Source organism: Spodoptera frugiperda, chromosome 24 (assembly GCF_023101765.2).
Source record: "Spodoptera frugiperda isolate SF20-4 chromosome 24, AGI-APGP_CSIRO_Sfru_2.0, whole genome shotgun sequence".
Classification (NCBI taxonomy): domain Eukaryota; kingdom Metazoa; phylum Arthropoda; class Insecta; order Lepidoptera; family Noctuidae; genus Spodoptera; species Spodoptera frugiperda.
In genome coordinates, this window is record NC_064235.1 from 2,798,303 (window position 1) to 2,820,649 (window position 22,347).

Below are 22,347 nucleotides of genomic sequence, written 5' to 3' on the forward strand. Positions count from 1 at the left end.
TTTAAAGGTGTTTTTTTTCAATAAATACTATCATACCCCCGTGATTGACTACAAATATTTAAAAAAAAAAAAAAGAAAAAAAAGAAAAAAAAATAAGTTAACAAAAATCTACCCTAGGAGGTTTAAGACGCCCACTTCTCATGCATGAGAGTGCGGGTTCGAAACCTACCAACGACAAGTACCAATGTGACTTCATCCGAGTTATATGTACTTTCTAACATTATTTAGACACCACTGACAAACGGTGAAGGAAAACATCGTGAGGAAACCTGGGCTCATAATTTCTAATTATAAGTTTGAAATCGCCAACCCGCATTGAGCAAGCGTGGTGATTAATGCTCAAACCTTCTCCGTGTGAGAAGAGGCCTTTAGTCAGCAGTGGTCACTTAGTTATAGGCTAACGATGATGATGATGAGTGTATGGATTTTCAAAAAGTGACGCCTGATTATATACAACGTGTAACAAAATACCCATATACATCAAGAAGCCCCGATGTATACAGGTTGAATAGAGTCTCTACACAAAGTTTCAGCTTAAAATTCGTTAAAAAAAATAGTACCAAATACTTGGTACCGCATGGTTCTTGATTTCAAATCATACAAACGTGTCACAACACTACAGGGGTCACTCGCTAGTATTACTAAACATTTTTCTGTCAATCTGATCGCCTAGTGCCTGTCTACCTAATTTTGATTCGCGCGACGGCGCGATTGGAAAAATTCATAACTTGGTACCATGAAAACATGAGTTTAAAAAACCCTTCCCGTATCTATTGTTATGTTACCTAGAAACCGTGTACTTGATATGTATACCCCCTTTTTGTTACACGTTGTACAGTTAGTAAATAAGTAAATTAATATTAGTATTTTTGTTTCAGTTAATTTGTTTCTGGTGTTTCCTGTTGGCGGCGGTGGTGCGGGCTCAGAACAATGGATTCTACGCCCCCCAGACGTATAGACCAGTGAGTAATATATGTATAACCCTTATATAACATTACATTTGTGTATTAAAACACTCGTGAGACATCTTGTCTATGATTTTATTGTAACTTTCGTGAGACATACTAAATTAATTACTATGTTATCGGCTTACTCACGTAACTGTTTGTCGAGGAACTCGACTAGTTTCAAGCCATGCTAGAGGCTCATATTCATGAGCAGCATTCCGCGACAATCGCCGCGTCGTGTGTCGATGAAACTAGTCGAGTTCCTCGTTAGACATTTACGTGAGTAAGCCGATCATAATAATTAATTACATTTGTATATTAATACACTCGTGAGACATCTTGTCTTATATTATACTTATTTATTTTTATCTGTACTTACTTAATAATTATGTAAAGTTAAAGAACTTAATTAAATTAACTAAAAAACATGGTTTACTAACGTACATTATAATGGAGAAAAGCTCTACTAGTTTCGAGTCACAGAATGACTTTTCATCATGAGCAGCGTGCACAGACGCGGTAACGTCGCGTAGTCAGTAGGCTGTGCTTAGAGCTTGCGCCGTAAACCGTCATTTTTAGTTAATTTAGTGTGTCTCACGACAGCTGAAGAAAAAATTTGTTTGTTTGAAAAAGTCAGAAGTCCAAGGATTTATTTTAATCCATCCATGAATTAGGCACTTTTGAAACGTCAAATTGAATTGTCCGTCAGTCTGTCTGTCAGTAGAGCTAGGTAAAAATTAGAGTTTAAAAGGTTCTGGTGAAGAGATCCGGTTTCTGTCAAATCCGTAAAGAGTATGTGGTTGTCTAAAATCACTCTGTAGTTAGATACGAATCAAAAAACAGACGCAGAAAAAATGTGGTATTTCCACCTGAGATGTACTATGGAGCTATGCTACGAAGATGCAATAACTAAGCTGTGAAACTATGTGACCGTTCTACTGATACTAAACTATATAGGTAACCGTGCGAGGAAGATGTGCATTTCGAGTATGCGATGTATCGATAGTAGGGAAACCATCCATAGCATACATCCATAGCACGAATCTTTCCATATAAAAACATAGCTTAGCTGAGCCGGTTTCTTATATTTTATAAAAGTGGGTGTATATTGTATAGCGGCATTACGAGTTATAATGTACACCTCTGCCTACCCCATCGGTGATAAAGTGTGTGACGTTGCACATTTAATGTCAATGAATAATATCAATCGACTGCACAGTTGGTGCGGTGGCTAGGCAACTGGCTGCCTTACAACGTGTAGCGAGTTCGATTCCCACACGGAACTACTCTTTGTGTGATCCACAAATTGTTGTTTCGGGTCTGGGTGCCATGTGCATGTGAAATTGTATGTTTGTAAACGCACCCACGATACAGGAGAAAATACTAGTGTGGGGCAACGTTTTTTAAAAAAGAATCTACTAATCGAATATCAAACTTCTAAACCTACACTTACAACAACTGAGCCAACACCAATTTCTCTAATTAGCAATCCGTTCAATCAATTACCCATCAATTATTTGACCTGGACATGTGTTGCTTAACCTAAATTGGGGCGCTGCAATACACCAGTTGTTTGGTCGCGTGTGACGGCGCGCTTGTAAAGCATTCAGCCAAGAACTAATTGTTGGGTAATTAGGTACTAATTAGGTGAGGTAATTACCTATTTCAACCCTGTGATGAATCATCTTGGATGTACACATATTAGACGCATGCATGCATTTTTTTTAAGGGGGGAAAATCATCCAGTGACTTCTCCCGCCTTGGGCGAGGCGAGAGGGAGTGTCAGACTCTTACTGAGTAAAAACCACCCCGTTCCTACTCCTGTTTTTGAAGCCGGAGCCCCGGTAAACCCGGTGATGCCTGGTCCTCAGCTCCGGATCTGGCATCAGCCCTACTGGGCCCCATTTGTGGAACACTAAATGCATTACAGATGCATTTAGTAGGGGCAGGGTTGATCGACGACGCTGGCCTTTCGCGTCCGGCTCTGGTTCAGGCCATGGTATGGAGCGAGGGGGAATGCGCCGTCTCCTCCTTCTGTGAAGCAGTCATGCTAAGGAGGAGGCGGAGCGCGTGAGGGAACGATCCTCCTCACGCCTTATCACAGCGCCGGTCGTGCTGTCGTTTCGATTTCGTTTTGAACGTAAAACAAACTTGTAGTAAGCCCTCTGAATGAATGCAACAGACATAAATTATAGTCTGGAATAATTAATGGACTTTTAACTGGAAACCTGATTGACAGAGAGCTACTTTTACTTTAAATACTAGCGCTTCTGCCAGCGATTTCGCTCACGTTCCCTTGTGATAATGTATTCTATCACCCAATTCAGCTTATACCCTGTCTGTATACCAAATTTCGTCAAAATACGTTCAGTAGTTTCAACGTGATTGACGGACAAACATCCAAACAAACAAAGTTTCTGGTTCGATTTTGTTTGATTTTCAAAAGTGCAGTTTAGCTATCAATACGGATGATGACGGGGTATGAAAATTAAAAATCTATTTAGTCCGTCAGTTAGGTAATGAAAAAATATTAGACACGTATTTTTTATTTTGTCATATAAGATAACAATACTCAGATAAAACGAATCAAAGTTTAGGAGTGGGAGCAAAAACGTCATTTCTATGTATAAAACGTCCCTAGAAATGACGTCACGCGGTATTTCAAATCAATATATTATTATCTTCGAAAGTATTTGTTTCCGTTAGAAAACAAAAAATACGTGTGTAATGTTTTAAAATAATTTATAAGACAGATATTCAAATAAAAATTAGTCATCTACCCTATTACAATTTGAATTCTGAAGCTACACTTTGGAACGAGCACCTAGCATCACTGACAGACAGACTGACGAACAATTCAATTTGACGTTTTAAAAGTGCCTAATTAAGGAGTAATTGAAATAAATGCTTTGACTTTACCTTTTTATATTGCTACCTACCTCTTTACGGAATATGAGGCATTTTTTTATGGAACACGCTGGTAATCGAGCAGACGTATCACCTGATGGTAAGCAATCGCCCCCACACTTGAAACACCAGAGGGTGTTTAGGAATTTAAAGGTTGTTGGGGAATCGGGTATTGGGGAGATTGGGAAGGGGGGGTATTGGGCCTCCGGTAACCTCACTCACACAACGCAAGCGTTGTTTCACGTCGGTTTTTTGCTCGGACGTGGTATCACTCCGGTCGAGCCGGCCCATTCGTGCCGAAGCATGGCTCTCTTACACTTAATGATGATACTATATTGTATGTGACAGGCTGACCCCACGCTCTTTAAACCACTGGCCTTACCATGGAATAACAAGAATGAAGTAAGATTTTCAAAATATGGGATTTAAAACCTAGGGATAGTTGTATAACCTATCTTTTTTGGTTTAAAGTCTAGATTTAACTGGTGGTTAGATGGAGAGTACTAGAATTTAGTGGGGGCTACATTCTTAGACATTATATCAACCCCTATGACATGGGACTTATAATATAACATTATTTTTATGGTATTAGTAGGTAAACGCGGCTGATGGATCATGTGATGGTAAGCAATCGCCGCCGCCCATGGACACTCGAAACACTAGAGGCGCTACAAGTGCGTTGCCGGCCTTTTGGAGATTAGGAATTTATGGGTTGTTGGGGAATCGGTAACCTCACTCACACAACGAAAGCGTAGTTTCACGTCGGTTTTCTTCTCGGCCGTGGTATCACTCCGGTCGAGCCGGCCCATTCGTGCCGAAGCATGGCTCTCCCACGCCTCTTTTATCTGCCTGTATAATTATGTGCAACTTTCGGGTATATTAAAAGGTTTAAACTAACTATTTAATCTTCTGATTAATATCATTGATATTGGGATTAATAATTTCAGTGCTTTTTTGGGTGGGTGCTTTGGATCCAAATACTGGGCTAGTTTTTTAGGTAATAATAATAAAAAAATTACAAGGTTATTGGTAAAACAATTAACAACGTTGCAGGAGTGTATTACTAACTATTTTTATGGTATAAGCCGGTAAACGAGCACACGGATCACCTGATGGTAAGTAATCGCCGCTGCCCATGGACACTCGAAATACCAGAGGCGTTACAAGTGCGTTGCCGGCTTTTTGGGAGTTAGGAATTTAAGGGTTGTTGGGGAATCAGGTGGGGATATTGGAAAGGGGAGTAATTTAACATTATAAATTATTAAATAATGTGCTGTAACTGTAAAAAACATTGTGAGGAAATCTGGACTTATAACTTCTAATTATTATAAGTTTGAAATCACCAACCCACATTGAGCAAGCGTGATTAATGCTCAAACCTTCTCCGTGTGAGAAAAGGCCTTTGGTCAGCAGTGGATACTAATAGGCTGTTGATGTGATGTGATGATATATATGATATGACTGCACGGTTGGCGCGGTGGTTGGGCAACCGGCTGTTGTGCAACGTGTAGCGGGTTCGATTCCCGCACGGAACAACACTTTGTGTGATCCACAAATTGTTGTTTCGGGTCTGTGTGTCATGTGTATGTGAACTTGTATGTTTGTAAACGCACCCACGACACAGGAGAAAATCCTAATGTGGGTCAACGTTTTTAAAAAAAAAGAAAAAGAAATAAAAAAGGAATCACCGCCGCCCATGGACACCCGAAATACTAGAGGAGTTGCCGGCTTTTTGGGGGTTAGGAATTTTAGGGTTGTTGGGGACTTGAGGATTGGGAAAATTGGGAAGAATATAACATAATAATTTAACAAATTAATAGGCTGTTAATGTAGTGTGATGATGAGTGACTTCTCAATTTTTTTCTTTTTTTTTTATTTATTTAAAGGGCTTTGTCGCTTGGCGACCATATCGCCCAGTGCAGGAAAAACAAAGTTTGATTACTTATTACTAGCTTACGATCTACTTATCACTAATTTGTACAAGTGTTGTGCTTTATCGGACACTGGAAAAGCAAGAATGGAGTTACAAAGGCCAAAACTTCTCTTAATAGGTGGATCCGTATCACCGGGCCCTGTTTTCACCAGCTAGGAATGATGTTCACGCACAGAGTACGACCGTGGTAGAACCCTGGAGACCAGCCCCAGTTAAGGAACAGTGGAGAGATGAGCAGGGTATGTCATTTTTAGTATTTTCATTTGATGGTCTTTTTTGTGGTATAGGGCAGTAAATGAGGAGAGAGCTCACCTGATGGTAAGCAATCAGCGCCGCTCGTAGACATCCAAAATATAAAGACAAGTAAACATATTGTTTTTTTTTTATATTAAACGGTTTTATTGAAAAGCTATAAGACCACCACAGATGGGGCCCAGTAGGACTGATATCCGACCCAGAGCTGTGGTCTACCTACCGGGTCACCGGGGCTCCGATTCGAAAAGCAGGAGTAGGAACAAAGGTGAAGAGGGGATCTTCTCACTTCACCCAAAGCGGGAGAAGGCATTGGATGAGTTTTCCCCCTTTAAAAAAACGGGGGTAAGGATTTCCTAAGGGATTGACACTCCCTCTGCAGCCTCACAGGCTTGAGAAATAATTGAATGATTTTCCCCTCTTTAAAAAGGTGGTTAGGATTTCCTAAAAGGATTTCCTGTACTACTATTATAACAGGTATGTTATTTTCAGATCGTGGTTCCGTTCTCCCCAAGCCAGAACCCTGGCGTCTTCCATACGGTCTGACGAAGGAGCAGCAAGCAGCCATACTGCACCACAAACAGTCTTTGTCTTCTGGTTAGTGGTTTACATATTTCAAAATATTACTGAAAGTTTGTTTGGTTGACATGAACTAAAAGAAACAGGTTTGATTCTCAATCAGAGTAACCCTTCGTAATTATAAGATCGCTCAAGACGCGGTGGGTGGGCAACCGGCTGCCGCGCAACGTGTAGCGGGTTCGATTCCCGCACGGAACAACTGTTTGTCTGATCCACAAAAATTGTTGTTCCGAGTCTGTGTGTCATGTATATGTGAACACACCCAGACCTGAAACAACTAAGTATTTGTTGACCACACAAAGAGTTGCTTCGTGGTCGCCCAGCCACCGCGCCAACCGCACAGTCTATGTCATGAGTCCCATTTTGTGACCACATGACTAGAAAGGCAGTTCCATCATCACGCAATCACTCGACCAACGGCGCAATCCTGATCAGACTGCGATCTTTATAAAGAAACTGACTTCAATTTTAATCCTCTACAATTCTAGATGGTGCTTTCCGCTTCGAGTATGCTTCGGACAACGGTCTGGCGGCCGGAGAACAGATAGAACCTGACGGCTCCAGGGTCGGAGCGTACCAGTACAAGGATCCAAGTGGCCAGCTCGTCAAGCTGAAATACAGGGCTGGAAAGGATGGGTTCCAGGTAAGGCATGATGCAATCGAAACAATGTAACCAAGAAAACACCGGAACATTGAAGTCCGGCGCGTCCCAGGGACATGAATGACTGTCTTGGATCCCGCAACGAAATAAATCAGAAGATATTATTAGAGGAGAAGAAAGAAGATGAAAATTAAACATAATTACAACTGGTACGAATTAATTGTGCACTCAGCTGAAATGCAACCCTTCCCCCGCTGCCCCGCAAGAGCCCAATAGTCCCAATGACGTCACAGCGCTTTTTTGAAGGGGGAAAATCATCCAAAGACTTCTCCCGCTTTGGGTGAGGCGAGAGGGAGTGTCAGACTCTTACTGACTAAAAACCACCCCGTTCCTTCTCCTGATTTAAGCCGGAGCCCCGGTAACCTTTTACGTTGTCTGCAGCTCTGGAAAAGGCATGATGCAATCGAAACAATGTAACCAAGTATTGTATTGTGAATCTGATTGAAAAAGAGTAACCTATGGAGTTTCTTGCTCGTTCTTCTTCATAGGAATCTACACTTTGGAACGAGCAAATAGAGCAACTAGAGAACTGACCGACAGACAGACATTGTTATTTTTTTATGGTATAAGCCGATAAACGAGCAGACTTATCACCTGGTGGTAAGCAATCGCCGCCCCCTATAGAAACCCGCAACACCAGAGGCTTTCTTAAAGGGGTTAAGAATTTAAGGGTTGTTGGGGAATCGGGGATTGGGAAATGGGGTAATTGGGCCTCCGGTAACCTCACTCGTACAACGCGGCGAAGCCGCTGATAGAAGCTGGTCTAAAATACTCTTTCTTGTTTCAGATCCTGGAAGGAAGTCACTTACCTAAGAGTCCAGAGCCGGTTCCTCCAGCAAGCGGTGGTAAGTACCATGTCTACAAACACTCGAAAGTGTCTATTTAAAAAAATCGGAGCCTACGTACCTTTTTATGCTGCCATTAGCATTCTGGTAGTGTGAGATATTATTTAAATTGCTTGAAATATAATTTTCAGTAAACTACGTTTACAAAAACCGACTCCGAACTCCTTTTTTTTTGAAGTCGGTTAATATACTAAAACCTGCTCCTCTACTGTTCTGAAAACTGTATCGAAATCGGTTTGGCTAATCGTGTGATAATTACGAACAAACATAGATACAGGTTTAACGAACCTCCTTTTTTTTTTAAAGTCGGTTATAAATATAATAATTAATATCTGTTTACTTGATATCCAGAAATGAAATGCTGAATGATCTCGAAGATTACATAATTATTACAAGTAGGCTGCAAAAAATTGAAATTTAGAAACGTAACGACAGGACATTTTGGAATGCATGTACATGATACTCATTTTCTTCTTGCAGACCAGTACTACCAACAAGCGTATGCCCAACAGCGGCAGCAGTATACCCTGCAGCAGCAGTACAACCAGCAGAGACCAGAGCCACAGCAACCGTGGGGACAGAACCAGGTGGGAATACTAACTACCAGACTCCTCCGTCCTTAGTAACTTTTTTGTACCGAAAACAATTGCTAAGGACTGGGTTAAGCCGACAAAAGCCCAGTAATACTTTGCCCGTCTCTGCTCGGGAGTAGAACTCCTTGCCGGAGTCTGTGTTTCCTGATGGGTATAACCTGGGTGTCTTCAAAGCCCATCACTTACCATCAGGCGAGATAGCCTCCAAACGTGGACCCAGAAAATGTAAAAAAATAAAAAGAGACTTGGGTATAAACCTGTGCGATTTCACCCACTGCTTAGCTTCTATTGATCATGGCGTGATGTCTTATAGCGTGTCGCTGTTTTTGTTGTCTTGTTTTTTGAGGGCGTAAAATCATCTAATGCCTTCCCCTGCATTGGGTGATATAGGCAGTCAAACACTTACTGACTAAAAAGCACCTCGCTTCTTCTCTAGTTCTTCGAGCTGTAGCCCTCTGTAACTCGTCAGGTTTTCCGCAGCTCCATATTGAGTATCAGTCCTACTGGACTCTTTGCCCTCCTTGATAAATGGATTATCCAACACAAATATTCAATTCAATCAGGTACTTCCGTAGAATAGCACGTTTAAACCAACAAACACTTTAAGCTTTTATGCAGTAGCTTAGCATCTATAGTCATGCAAACTAAACGTGTATACAAAATTTCAGCTCAATCGGTTGAAGATATCTGCTTCAAAATTTCGTTGCAAGATTCCACTACACACATATACGATACATATTACCCGTTCGGGACAAGTTGAGACCTGTGTGGAATTTGTAACAAAGGAAATGTTATGCATTATTAATCTATATATATAAAACTCTTCCGTTACTCAGTGACTGACTGACTGACTGACAGACAACGCACAGTCGAAACTACTGGTCGTAGACAGCTGAAATTTGGAATGTAGGTGCCTTGGGATATGTAGGGGAGCATTAAGAAAGGATTTTTGGAAATTCAACCCCCAAGGGGGGAAAAGGGGTAAAAACGTTTCTATGAAAAATCCTATTCCTTGGGTTTATAAACTTGAAACTTGGCATGAACACGTACATAGGCAAGTAAATATGTTTGACATTATAAGTTTTTTCAAACTACCCTCCAATCGTGATTTAGGGGTGCGATTGGGTGACTGATTTATTAACGCACAGCCGAAACCGCTCGGTATAGGAGTCTGAGATTTTGAACAGAGGTTCCTTTAGTAACATAAGTGATCACTAAGATGGGATTTTTGAAATGTCAACCCCCAAGGGGGGAAACGGGATAAACTGAGCCGGGGCTGCGGGAAAGTTCTAACGAGATACCGTGGCCCCGGAACGCAAAGGCAACTGAAGGAACGAGGTGGGTTTTAGTCAGTAAAAGTCTGACACTCCCTTCCGTTCCACCCAGAGCGGGAGAGGTCATTTGATGATTTCCCATCCTTAAAAAAAGACTTTGTATGACAACTTTCAGTCGTCTCTTTAACATACATAATAACATACATAATTATGTACATACATGCATAACATTAATAACATCACGCCTTTAAATCCCTATTTTGTGTTAACACTACCCATACAAACAGCTAAAAGGAAACAAGTGAAGAGACGAAATTTGTCCGCATCCATTTTCACCAAAATTCTTAACGTTAATGAGATTTACTTTTTATTATCAGGTCAACCTAATAGCCTCACATGTACGTATAACTTCGTAAGAATTTTCTTTCAACTCCTAACCGTTGAGGAGTTGTACCTTCCATCATCAGCTCATTCACATGGGATGATGATGATCAGACGCAAATACTTAAACAGATCTACGAAATTGTCACCATTAGAAAGCTACATCATCCCTGAGTAACACAGGCTATATTTAATTCCAGTTGTAACAAGATTTCAGCCTGTGGAAGAAAAAGCCCTGTCGAGATCATTAAAAAACGCTATATATAACCGAATTACACGTGGGCGAAGCCGCGGGCGGAAAGCTAGTTAATAATATTAACAATGTCGGTAATTCATATTTATTTACAACATGTGAATATTATTTACATATAGACAAACCACCATTATTATTATTTATTTCGTGAATATTCTACTGTGACGTATTCGCTCAAGTCTCATCTTGTCGCGCACGGGTTATACATACATTGCAAGTTAAATCTAAGGCTAGTTAACATATGTTTATTCCCAGGGTCCCAATGTGGAACAGAGGCCAGCCAACAACCAGTACTACGGGTCGAACTGGAGACCACAGGCCGCTGGCGAAGATGATGGACAGGTATAAGTATTACCATCATATAGGGTGACTAGTAATTAGTGAACGATATTTAAACACGTGATTGTACTCATGATTACAAACAACTTTCCCGAAGAAACTTTTTTTGTATAATCATTAGTTTTATTTTTATCACAATAACAAAACAATAAAATTTCGCTCACGCCTGTTTACGCATGATCAGCTGTTGGTGTCTAAACACACTATGCCGAGGATACGCGACCGAAGTTCGGCATGATTACGCCTGCAATGCTATTTGAATTACTGGCGACACGACACAAATTACGTTGCGTTATAGCGCACAGCCGAACTTCAGTCGGGCGTAAGTTCAGCGGCAATTCGGCAGCAACGTATTCTGTAGAACACACATTATACGCGACCGAAGACTGAAAGATCGAACATAGAAGAATATACACACAAAATTGCGCAACTGAATTTCTGCCGCGTAAGTTCGGCACTTATGGTGTGTCATATCAGCCGAATACGTTGGAACGTAAAATCAGCCGCGGAACTTCGGTCGCGTACGTTCGGCATAGTGTGTTTGGACACTTAGCAGCGAGGCGCCCGTGCCCGCGTTATTGGGTTAGATTAGTAGGTATTTCAGAACTTTACGCGCTAATGAAATTATGTTCACCAAGACTCCCTCTCACCTCGACCTAGGAAGTCCATGCACTGTCTGAAAGTTTATGGCAGGCTTGTTTGGACCTCCGCACCAGGTGAAAGTAATACATTTTATTACCGCAGAGAAGGTGTTTAAAAATATTATTATTTGTTTCAGTACCGTGAAAACGAAGTAGACCTCAACAGACCTCATAGCTTCGGGGAAGGCTACGCGTTCGCTTTCAAGGGATAACTCAAGGATAAGACATTAACGACATCTGTTGGCCAATCATAAGAACTACTTGGAACCTTGACACTCTTACTTCACCACTACTGATTTACAACCGTACTCAGTATCATTTAATGGTTGCTTAACTTACTCAGTCCTTTTAGCAATAGGGATGATGACGGGGTATGAAAATTAAAAATCTATTTAGTCCGTCAGTTAGGTAATTAAAAAATATTAGACACGTATTTATTTTTATTTTGTCGTATAACATAACAATACTTAGATAAAACGAATCAAAGTTTAGGAGTGGGAGCGAATAAGTCGTTTCTACGTGTAAAACGTACCGTACCTAAAAGTGACGACGATATTCCAAACCGATGATATATTATATCTTCGAAAGTATTTGTTTCCGTAAGAAAATAAAAAAACACGTGTGTAATCTTCATATTTTTTCTTCTCCTCTAATAATATCTTCTGATTTATTTCGTTGCGGGATCCAAGACAGTCATTCATGTCCGTGGGACGTGCTGAACTTCAGTGTTTCGGTGTTTTGATGGTTGTATCTACTGTAGATCCTGGTGCACAGGAGTTGCAGCGGTATGGGAGGTTGTGGCGGGCTTGTTCCATTAAAAATACCATGTTATAATTTTAATTCAGTGTCAAATATATGATTGTATACAATTTTCCTTACTGCCGTACTCAGAGTCGTTTAATGGTTACTTAACCCAGTCCTTAGCAATTGTTTTCGGAACAAAATCGTTACTAAAGGTACGTCCGCAGGCCCGCATCGTACGCATCGTACGCATTCCGTATGACGTCATCAGTACGCATCGCATGTAGGCATTGCCGATGATGCGGTCCGTACGATACGGATCAGTGGACGCAGTTGTATGAGTTTCTATACAAGACAAACTAAAATCCGTTGCGTGCGATGCGTACGATGCGGGTCTGTGGACGCTTACCTTTAATGTCTCAGAACGGCGGTAAGCGTTGTAAAAATAAAAAATAACTATTTCTATCCTTTTCTTTCCTAAGAAGTAAGAGGGAGACGGAAATAAATTTTCGTATTTTATTTTTTAGTGACAATTTCCAAACACAGATGTCGTTACTTTCGATTATTTTTAACATTGTACTTATGTAGGTTGATAAGTAAATTATAATTATACTGAAGATACATTTTTTATTGCGTTTTATTTATACATTTGTCACCACCCCTACTCTTCCCGCGGGTATCGTATACCCGACCACCGATGTACTATGTAGCTATGCTACGAAGATGTAATAGCTAAGCTGTGAAACTATGTGGCCGTTTCCACTGATACTAAGCTATGTAGCTGTGCTATGAGATGCGCAGCTCGAGTATGCGATGTATCGATAGTAGGGAAGTCATCTATAGCACGTACATTTCCATATAAAAAACATAGCTTAGCTAAGTTTAGTTTAGTCATGCAATGATCATAAATGTTGCTTAATTCAAATGATACTGTTATGAGGTTAGGTGTCCCAAACGATATTATAACTGATATTATACTCTTCAAGTGTGGGAGAGCCATGCTTCGGCACTGCTGGGCCGGCTCGACCGGAGTGATACCACGGCCTCACAGAATAGCGACGTGAAACAACGCTTGCGTTGTGTTTCGTTGTGTGAGTGATTTTCCCAATCCCCGATTTAATTCAAACAACTCTGAAATTCCTAACCAAAGGTCGGCAACGCGTCTTGTAACGCTTGTAGTGTTTCAAGTGTCCATGGGCGGCAGCGATAACTTACCATCAGGTGATCCGTCAGCTCGTTTACCGGCTTATATCATAAAAATATATCTACATAAGACTAAATTTTTCCAGTCGTCGTTTTTACAAGAATTTGAATAAGATATCGAAATAAAATAAATTAAATTAATAAGTGAATTTCAATTTGTACGCGCGATCTACCCATGTCGCGTCCGACGCCTGTTGAACGTTTTAACACCGGTTCACATGCCGGCCGGTGACATATTCACAAGATTTCATTACTTATAACTTTCGTGAGATTAGTATGAGTAGATTAATAGTATATTAATATATTAAATGCAAAATAAATAACATTTTTAATATTCTGTAGTTTTATTATAACTTTCGTGAGACATACTAAATTAATTATTATATGTTATCGGCTTAATCACGTAACTGTTTGACGAGGAACTCGACTAGTTTCAAGCCATGCTAGAGGCTCATATTCATGAACATCACGCGACACACTACGCGGCGATTGTCGCGTTGCTATTCTTACTAGATTTTATTGACAAGATTATTTGTCTAAAATATTTTAACCGACCCAAGAATTTTTTTAATGGATTTAAACTTCGCTAAACGAGCAGACGTATCACCTGGTGGTAAGGAATCGCCGCCGCCTGGGACACTTGAAACACCAGAGGCGTTACAAGTGTGTTGCTGGCGTTTTGGAATTTAAAGGTTTTTGGAGAATCAGTGATTGGGAGGTAATTGGGCCTCCGGTAACCTCACTCACACCATACTCAGTCACCGATTGTCTCCAACCGTGCAGTCAATTACAAATGGATAATTTGTAATGCTATGTGTTTCACCTCGAGAAGTACACGCACGTAGTTAAAACAAAAAACTCAATGATAATAATGCTATGGTTTGCACCAAAGAAGTAGTAAAACAAAAAACTCAATTATATTTTAAGCAAAACAAAAAGATTTCCAAAAATTGCTACGTAATTACTACGCCGTAGTACAACACTACGGCGTAGCAAAACCGTAGCAGGCTCGTAGCGAATCCTTGTATGTATGTTTGTTACTCAATCACTTTAAAACAGCTAAAGGGATCGAGATGAAATTTGGAATAGGAGTAGATTATGATCTGGAATGACACGTAGGCAATACATTTTTTATCCGGAAAGGACTGCCTAAGTGACTGTTACCGGTTTACTCCGGCTCGAAAAGGAGGAGTAGGAACGGGGTGGCTTTTAGTCAGTAAGACTCTGACATACTCTTTCGCCTCACCCAAGGCGGGAGAAGTCATTGGATGATATTTTCCACACAAAAACATAGGCTAAAAAGTTCCTTCTGGCGCAGTTGTTACCCTCTCAAAAAACGCTACTTTTTTTTTTAAACAGGAACGCGAGCGAAGTCGCTAGCTAATAGGTAGTTAATAATAATAATTGGTACGAATATTACGGGTCTCCATGTAAACCGGGCTGAGTTAAAGTGCTCAGCATTATCCGTCGTATTTGACCTCCCCTAGTGGCACAGAGTAAGTTTATAGATCACAGATGAGACACTGGTTTGGACGCATGAAGGAAAAAAATTGTTTCAGTCCTAAATATATAGATTTCAATGTGTTCAAAAATGATTCAAGGGTTTATTTGGATGATTTCAAAAATCAAATATTGGGTCAAGGGTGCTTTTCCAGCAGCAGAGATGTGCTATGCTACAAAGGTGAAATAAATAAGCTGTGAAACTATGTGACCTTCTTCACTGATACTTCACTTTGTAGCTGTGCAAAAAAGATGTGCTACGAAGATGCACCACCGCGAAATGGCTGTGCGAGGAAGATGGGCAGCTCGAGTATGCGACGTATCGATGGTAGGGAAGCTATGAACACATCCATAGTACGCTGTATAGCGCATATCTTTGCATATAAAAAAAAAATAGTTTAGCTGAGACCATTTCAAAGCTATGTGAACCAATAAATACGATTAGTGGATGCCAAACGTATCTACAGAAACGTAGCATAGCAAATCTGTAGTGGAAAAGCATCCTAACTGTCGAATAAAACTTAGTATCAGTGGAAACGGTCATATAGTTTCACAGCTTAGCTATTACATCTTCGTAGCATACCTACATAGCACATCTCTGGTGGAAAAGCACCCTCAGATTCTTACTGACTAAACACCACTCCTTTCCTACTCCTGCATAGAGCTGGAGCCCCCGGTAACCCGCTAGGTCATCCACAGTTCTGAGAGAATCTATAGATACATATAACGTTCATTATACGTCAATACACCCATACACACACACCATCACGCCTTTTATCCCCGAAATAGGCAGATGCACATTATGGTGGAAATGCCGCTGTACAACGTCCCTAAACCCACTTTTCACCATTTGCATGTAATAGGGGGTGAGCCTATTGCCATAGCCTGGACGCAATTCCATACTCCATATACTACTGAGAAATGTTCGATTCATTATACTATCAATTTACTTAGCAGAATATAAAAATAACTTTTCTACCTACTCCCCCCTCTGCAACCCAACTCTATCCCCCAGGGGGTTCAATTATCATCCCCTTTCATGGCACATAACTGCGGCAGACACGTCCAATTTTATCCCCAATAGCCTTCCAACGAATAGTGGGGGAACATATTAGAATGCCCCCTTTGTGTGAGAAATTATTTTTATGAATAGGTAGGTAGATAGCCTTTTTTGTAGGGGATTCGTGGGTGGTAGCTAGGCTTTTGATGTTGATCCGGAGCTGCGGACTACCTAGCGGGTTTACCGGGGCTCCGGCTCGAAAAGCAGGAGTAGGAACGGGGTGGTTTTTAGTCAGTAAGAGTCTGACACTCCCTCTCGCCTCGCCCAAAGCGAGAGAAGTCATTGGATGATTTTCCCACCTCAAAAAAAAAGGTTTTGTTGATTATTTTGTTTTGTTATATAGATAGGATTATTAAGTTAAAATTATGATGTAACGTCACCCCTTTTGTCCCTGAAGGGGTAGACAGAGGTGCACATTACCGCATGTAATGCCGCTATACAATGTACACTAACTTTTCACCATTAATTCGTGTTATAAGTCCCATGTAATAGGGGGTGAGCCTATTGCCAATATACTGGACACAATGCCAGACTCCGTGCTACTACTGAGAAATTTTCGAAAAACCGGAGACCCCTTGTTCGAAAAACCGAAAAAAGTCCAGTAATACTTTGTCCGACCTGGGAGTCGAACCCGAGACCCCTTGTCCGGCAGTCGCACTTGCGACCACTCGACCAACGAGACAGTCTATATCAACGAACACAAAATAATATATTCTACATATACAGACTGTCCAAATTCTCATTTCACATTCATACACAGGGTGTTATAAATATAACCTCTATACACATGATGTTATAAATACAGCACATCTATATACAGGGTGTCATAAATATAGGACGTCTATATACAGGGTGTAATAAATATAGGACGTCTATATACAGGGTGTATGAAGTCCGAATATTGATCGGGAAATTCCTGGTGATCGCATAGTCTGTGCGTGGCTCGCTCTGGCGTGGGAGCGACGCTTTATTAAATAACTGACGGCGTCAGAATTCTATTGAGTACGGGTGGTAGGGTGTGCGTGGTTTGGGGGGGAAAATTTAGGACGTTTTTTTGGATTGAAGGTTTTTGGGCTGAAGGGAATGTAATTATGATAACATGTAATATAACTATCGTGAGACATACTAAATTAACTAAAAATCATGGTTTACTCACGTACGTAGTCTGCTCATGATGAAAAGTTCCTCTGTGACTCGAAACTAATAGAGTTTTTCTCCATTTATGTACGTGAATAAGTACCGTAATAATTGAGAATTTAAACATGACTACCTTTTAATGCCCAGAGGCAAAGGTGCACATAATTATACAATGCAATGCGGGGGTGCCGCATCTTTTACACACGAAGTAGTAATGTTATGAAGTCCGTGTAATAGGGAGTGAGTCTATTGCCGGATATTGATAATGCCTTTTTATGGCATAAGCCGGTAAACGAGTAGATGTATCACCTGATGGTAAGCAATCGCCGCCGCCCATGGACACCCGACACCAGAGGCGTTACAAGTACGTCGCCGGCCTATTGGAGATTAAGAATTTAAGGGTTTTTGAAAAATCGGGGTTTGGGGATATTAGGAGGGGGGTAATAGGGTCTCCGGTAACCTCACTCACACAACGCAAGCGTTGTTTCACGTCGGGTTTTTTTGAGGCCGTGGTATCACTCCGGTCGAGCCGACCCATTCGTGCTGAAGCATGGCTCTCCCACACTTGGATTGAATTGAATTTTTAATTATAACACTTTGCTTGACTTTGGAATTGAAGCTCTACTTGTTGACAGTCGCACATGGTGCCCACTCGACTAAAGATACAGATAAATTCATAACTACTAAATTAATAGCTATGCTATACCTACCAACGACAAGTACCAATATGATTTATTTCAAGTTATATGTACTTTCTAAGATTATTTAGACACCACTGACAAACGGTGAAGGAAAACATCATGAGGAAACCTGGGCTTATAATTTCTAATTATAAGTTTGAAATCGCCAACCCGCATTGAGCAAGCGTTGTGATTAATGCTCAAACCTTCTCCGTGTGAGAAGAGGCCTTTGGTCAGCAGTGGCCACTTATAGGCTGATGATGTATAGCAACAAAACTATATTATCATGACTTGCACTAAAACACCATAAATCATAGATTAAACACAGCATAACCATAGACAATAAAATTTTCGGACAATGTCCTAACAAAACACAATACATCGTTACCCTACCCCAACCTAATGAATTGACGGCCATCTACACGCGAATACCAACTATATACCTCAAGAAATAGCGTCTAAATTCATCTGCCAACATTTCCATTCCAGTAGCTCTGAAGAATTCACTTTTGTATACTGTATTTTGTACTTTATTTTGTTAAAGTTAGGGTTGATTTTGCCTCGTATTCTCGGTTCTAAGGGTCGAATTTTCTATAGATAAAGCATTTATAGGAATAATGAAGTCAGTGATGAAATAAATTCAGTACTAAGTAGATAAGGAGCCTGAAAATATGTATTAGATTATTTGTGTCTCGCTCACACGTATGGAGAAAATATAATTACATCCCTTTCTCATTGAAAGAATATCGTCATGAGCTAATGTCGACATGTAAACAGTGACTCGTGTAGTGTAGAGATTGTCCAGTCAACTGATGGTAGCGAGGTTCACTGTCCAGTGACACACGTACGCTGGTATCGTCATGAGCTAATGTCGACATGTAAACAGTGACTCGTGTAGTGTAGAGATTGTCCAGTCAACTGATGGTAGCGAGGTTCACTGTCCAGTGACACACGTACGCTAGTACCATCATAAACTAATATTGCACTAACCTAAACCTCCAGTAACCTCACTCACACAACGCAAGCGTTGTTTCACGTCGGTTTTCAGCTCGGCCGTGGTATCACTCCGGTCGAGCCGACCCATTCGTGCCGAAGCATGGCTCTCCCACACTTAAATACTATATTTTAGATATTTGTTATAAATATTAGAGCTAGAATCGAAAGGTAGACTGCAACTTCATCCCTGTATAATGTATCTATAGGAAAGTATATTGGTTCAATTCACGGTAAGGCACGTCCGTTGCTAGGCAACACGAGAAACTAAACTTAGGCATCGCCTAAAACTTTTTGTTTCATCGATTTATTCTAACAGAAGATATTTTGAGAAAATGTATCGTGATGTTTAATCCCTAAAGGGGTAGACAGAGGTGCACATATACAATGTAACACCCACTTTTCACCAGTTACGTTATGAGTCCCATGTAATAGGGGGTGAGTCTATTGCTGTATACAGACTCAGTTAATCTCTGTGCTTATGTGTAGACGTGTGTTAAATTCAAAGGAAGTGGAAAAAACTAACGTTTTCTTATATATACATAATATCTTGTTGTCTCTTCTAATAATACCTTCTGATTTATTTCGTTGCGGAATCCAAAACAGTTATTAATGTCACTGGGACACGTTGGGCTTCAGTGTTTCGGTGTTTTCATGGTTGTATCTTCTGTAGATCCTGGGCACAGGAGTTGCAGCGGTTTTGGGAAGTTTGTGACGAGCTTTTTCTATAAAAAAATATCAGACGAACATTATAAGCTGTTTTTAACCATTAGGATGTTTTTCCACCCAAAATACGCTATGCAACTATGCTGCAAAGATGTAATAGCTAAGCTGTGATACTATGTGACCGTTTCCACTGATACTAAGCTGTGTAGCTGTGCGAAGAAGATGCGCAGCTCGAGTATGCGATGTATCGATAGTAGGGAAGCCATCCATAGCACGTATCTTTCCATATAAAAACATAGCTCAGCTGAGTCCGTTTCCACCAGTTCCAAGCTATGTGTACCAATGAATATGATTGGTGGAAGCCAAACGCATCCACAGCAACGTAGCATAGCATATCTCTGGTGGAAAAGCCCTTATGCTGTTAAGACTATCAGACATTTGCTTATGACGTCATAGCCAAATGTTAAATAGTCTACAGTGTATGTGTAAGTGTATATTCAATCTGTCTATATATAAACAGCATAAGTAGGGACCCTGATTAGCGGCGAGTGCAGAACTGTGTTGCTGCGGACGATGTGATCGCACTGGGGAGGCGTGGAGTCGATTGTGTGAATTAATTTGGTTTAATTTTTAGGGAACAGAGTCTAAAGTTCCCTAAGAAATTCCTGAAAGGGAGGCAGGGATAGGTGCACATTACGGCACGTAATGCCGCTATACAACGTACATCCACTTTTCACCATTAAAGTCCCAAGTAATAGGTGGTGAGCCTATTGCCATATACTGGGCACAATTGTAGACTCCGTGCTACTACTGAGAGATTTTTGAAAACCCCAAAAAAAAGCCCAGTAATTCTTCGCACAGGAATCGAACCCGGGACCCCTAGCCCGGTAGTGGCACTAGCGACCACTCGACCAACGAAGCAGTCGTGCGTAATCATATTGACTAAAACAACATAATTATGCCATTTCAAAAGTGATTAAGGATTAATTCAAATAGATGCTTTAACTTTGACTTAAAAACAACACTAATAAAATATTTAGAACTAACACGACTCCACACCGTTCCTGTTCGTCCATCTGTCCCTAAAGGACTTTAAGTGTTAGAGCGGGACAGCGATAATTAGAGCGAGACGCAGTAACTGATCTCTCAGCTTAGCTAGTAGGGTGACCAGAAGTTTGAGAAAATTTTTAGTCTTGAAAATTTGTTTACGGTTAAAAGGTAATATTTTGCAATTACTAGTATTTAGGAAATGGATTCAACAACAGATGGTTTTGTTTTAATCTCCATGCTAAAACTACGTTTACAATTTATTATTCCCAATCTTCCCAATCTGGATTCTAAAACAACCCTTAAATTCGTAATTTCCTTTTTATAGTATAAGCCAATAAACGAACAGACGTATCACCTGATGGTAAACAATCGCCACCGCCCAAGGATACCGAAAACACTTCTTCTAGTTCTTCAAAAATTGTTATACCGGGTCTGAGTGTGATGTGTATGTGAACTTGTATATTTGTAAACGCACACACGACACAGGAGAGAAACCTAGCATGGGGGCAACGTTTAAAAAATATTGTCCCATTAAAATCCCGGTTTGAGCCAAAAACATGGTGTTCAGAAACTACAGCTGAAATATCAAATATCTCAATTGTACTTCAGTCTGGCTTACTGACTCACTCCAATAGCAATTAGCAGGGATTATGATAAGATGCCTACAATATTAGGTATAATTATCAATTAAATCATTCGTTTCTATTGAAATTAATTAATGAAGCTTCATTAAAACAGTGACTTAGGTATAGGTAGTGTTCACAGATTGGGCCTAATAAGGCTGATGCTGATGGGTTACCGGGGCTCCGGTTCGAAAAGCAGGAGTAGGAACAGGGTGTTTTTAGTCAGTAAGAGTCTTGGGTAAGCTGACACTCCCACTTGCCTCGCCCCATGATAGGTAGTGGGAGCTGTGGACAACGTAACAGGTTACCGGGGCTCTGACTCGAAAAGCAGAAGTAGGAAGGGCGTGGTTTTTAGTTAGTACAAGTCTGTCACTCCCTCTCATCTCGCCAAAGGCAAGAGAGTCATTGAACGATTTTCCCTTCTTAAAAAAAATAAAGGGCATAGGTAAAGATACAGATGGGGCCCACTAGGGCTACGGCCGATCCGGAGCTGCGGACGGCCTAGCAATTACCGGGGCTCCAAGTAGTAAAGCAGGAGTAGTAGAGTAGTAGTAGAGTCTGACACTCCTTCTCGCTTCGCCCAAGGTGGAAGAAGTCATTGGATGATATTCGCCCCTAAAAAAGGCGTCCTGAAGCTTTTAAAGTGCACAAAAGTGCGATTTCCAACTCGTCTGGCAAGCGAGGAGATTGTGGCCAATTCTATTATGTAGAGGAGGCTCATAATCCAGCAGTGGACTGTCTCGGACTGTTGGTGTTAATGATAGACATTAAAATTGACCTTGAGCACAATGTCACGCCTTTTTATCCCCGAAGAGGTAGGCTAAGGTGCACAATACAATGTACACCCACTTTTCACCATTTGCGTTATAAGTTACATGTAATATTGTTATGTTTGTTATGATGAGCCTGTTGCCATATACTGGACACAATTCCAAACTCCGTGTTACTACTGAGAAATTTTTCGAAAATCAAAAAAATGCCCAATAATACTTTGCGCGACCCGAGGATCAAAACCGAGACCCCTTGTCCGACAGTCACACTTGCGACCACTCGACCAACGAGGCAGTTGACCTTGAGATATTTTGAAAT

General features: G+C 40.8%; 3 protein-coding genes and 1 long non-coding RNA gene across 6 annotated transcripts in view; 3 read left to right on the forward strand and 1 right to left on the reverse strand.

The window, feature by feature from the left end:
* LOC118278720 (alpha-centractin) overlaps positions 1-22,347 on the forward strand; it is an 800,945-nt gene that overhangs the window by 355,752 nt on the left and 422,846 nt on the right. Inside the window, exon 12 of the mRNA XM_050703710.1 lies at positions 18,750-18,858. The gene's annotated coding sequence lies outside the window, so the exon portion shown is untranslated. The remainder of the gene's footprint in view (positions 1-18,749; positions 18,859-22,347) is intronic.
* Positions 1-22,347, forward strand: part of LOC118278643 (probable tyrosyl-DNA phosphodiesterase) — a 47,270-nt gene that overhangs the window by 20,306 nt on the left and 4,617 nt on the right. The window lies entirely within an intron of this gene.
* LOC126912297 (uncharacterized) overlaps positions 1-22,347 on the reverse strand; it is a 126,150-nt gene that overhangs the window by 8,618 nt on the left and 95,185 nt on the right. The gene's annotated exons all lie outside the window — the stretch shown is intronic.
* LOC118278399 (uncharacterized) overlaps positions 1-22,347 on the forward strand; it is a 136,103-nt gene that overhangs the window by 220 nt on the left and 113,536 nt on the right. For 2 of the 3 annotated variants that reach the window (XM_050703751.1, XM_050703752.1), the window contains exons 2-10: positions 879-962; positions 4,203-4,256; positions 5,906-6,026; positions 6,532-6,636; positions 7,107-7,261; positions 8,067-8,124; positions 8,605-8,711; positions 10,881-10,967; positions 11,743-12,013. In XM_050703751.1, the coding sequence (XP_050559708.1) occupies positions 879-962; positions 4,203-4,256; positions 5,906-6,026; positions 6,532-6,636; positions 7,107-7,261; positions 8,067-8,124; positions 8,605-8,711; positions 10,881-10,967; positions 11,743-11,817 (846 nt within the window). In that variant the 3' untranslated portion in view covers positions 11,818-12,013. The remainder of the gene's footprint in view (positions 1-878; positions 963-4,202; positions 4,257-5,905; positions 6,027-6,531; positions 6,637-7,106; positions 7,262-8,066; positions 8,125-8,604; positions 8,712-10,880; positions 10,968-11,742; positions 12,014-22,347) is intronic. The other variant, XM_050703753.1, reaches the window with a different exon arrangement.